Source organism: Limulus polyphemus, unplaced genomic scaffold, assembly GCF_000517525.1.
Source record: "Limulus polyphemus unplaced genomic scaffold, Limulus_polyphemus-2.1.2 Scaffold874, whole genome shotgun sequence".
Classification (NCBI taxonomy): domain Eukaryota; kingdom Metazoa; phylum Arthropoda; class Merostomata; order Xiphosura; family Limulidae; genus Limulus; species Limulus polyphemus.
This window is the reverse complement of record NW_013666484.1, coordinates 2,389-3,782: the sequence shown is the minus strand read 5'-3', so window position 1 is coordinate 3,782 and position 1,394 is coordinate 2,389. Positions and strand designations below refer to the sequence as shown.

The window sequence follows — 1,394 nt, the reverse complement described above, 5'->3', positions numbered from 1 at the left end:
TCATACAGCTGATCTCGTAAGGGCTAACATCAATCCTTCGAATCCCCTGTTTTGCAGTGACAAACTCACCTGTGTGTTAATATTCACCAGGTAAAACAATTGTACACCTGACCTCGTGAGGGCTGACATGATTCCAAACAGAAGTTCTCAGCGTTAAATGAGATTTATAAGAAGTAAAGTTTTACATTATATTTGATGTAACAGTGATGGTTATTGTGCTTAAACCTGAAAATAACCGCTCAATTTAGAAATAATATTAGGTAACTGGAAGTGTAAATGGAAGGCTTTACTTGTTGTTTTTCTTACAACTTTTTTTAGCTATATGTTAAAATAAGAACAGCTTCAAAACATTCTGTTTTATCAACGTTTCTAAAACAGAGTATCACTACTGAGAAACATTTACTCATGATAAAGTTTCCTGAAACTGGATATACAGCACCAAGGTGTACGCCTGCTACTTCATCATAAAGTTAACGAATTCAAGAGAGAAAAGTTTGTTTGTTTGTTTGTTTTTGAATTTCGCGCAAAGCTACACGAGGGCTATCTGCGCTAGCCGTCCCTAATTGAACAGTGTAAGACTAGAGGGAAGGCAGCTAGTCATCACCATCCACCGCCAACTCTTGGGCTACTCTTTTAGCCGTGGGGGCGTTATAAGTGACGATCAATCCCACTATTCTTTGGTAAAAGAATATACCCAGTGTTGGCGGTGGGTGGTGATAACTAGCTGCCTTCCCTCTAGTCTTTCACGGATAAATTAGGGACGGCTAGCTCAGATAGCCCTCGTGTAGCATTAAAAACCAAACTGACGATACCTCACATAGCTCGAAACTGCAACACTTAGCTTAAAGGAAGTAATGAAAACCAGTGAATATATTTCATGTGTTGTTGGACGAAATTGCCTCTCGTAGTTAACGTGGTGGTAAATCACGCCACTCTGAGTGTGGGTTTACAAAATGCAACAAACATTAAAGAGGTTAAGTGTTTTATTTATGATATTTCATTGGTCTGGAAATTAAATCATTAGCGAATACGTACAATAGTTTTATTCATTTCGTTCAATAGTTTTACCTGATTCATTACATACAATAGTTCTACCTGGTTCAATACGTACAATAGTTTTACCTGGTTCATTACGACAATAGTTTTACCTGGTTCATTACGTACAATAGTTTTACCTGGTTCAATACGTACAATAGTTTTACCTGGTTCATTACGTACAATAGTTTTACCTGGTTCAATACGTACAATAGTTTTACCTGGTTCATTACGTACAATAGTTTTACCTGGTTCAATACGTACAATAGTTTTACCTGGTTCATTACGTACAATAGTTTTACCTGGTTCATTACGTACACTAGTTATACCTGGTTCAATACGTACAATAGTTTTACCTG

General features: G+C 37.0%; 1 protein-coding gene across 1 annotated transcript in view; it reads right to left on the bottom strand.

Moving 5' to 3' along the window:
• Nucleotides 1-1,394, bottom strand: part of LOC111086137 (paternally-expressed gene 3 protein-like) — an 8,043-nt gene that overhangs the window by 5,248 nt on the left and 1,401 nt on the right. The window contains exon 3 of the mRNA XM_022387774.1: nucleotides 1,149-1,391. Within this exon, the coding sequence (XP_022243482.1) occupies nucleotides 1,149-1,391 (243 nt within the window). The remainder of the gene's footprint in view (nucleotides 1-1,148; nucleotides 1,392-1,394) is intronic.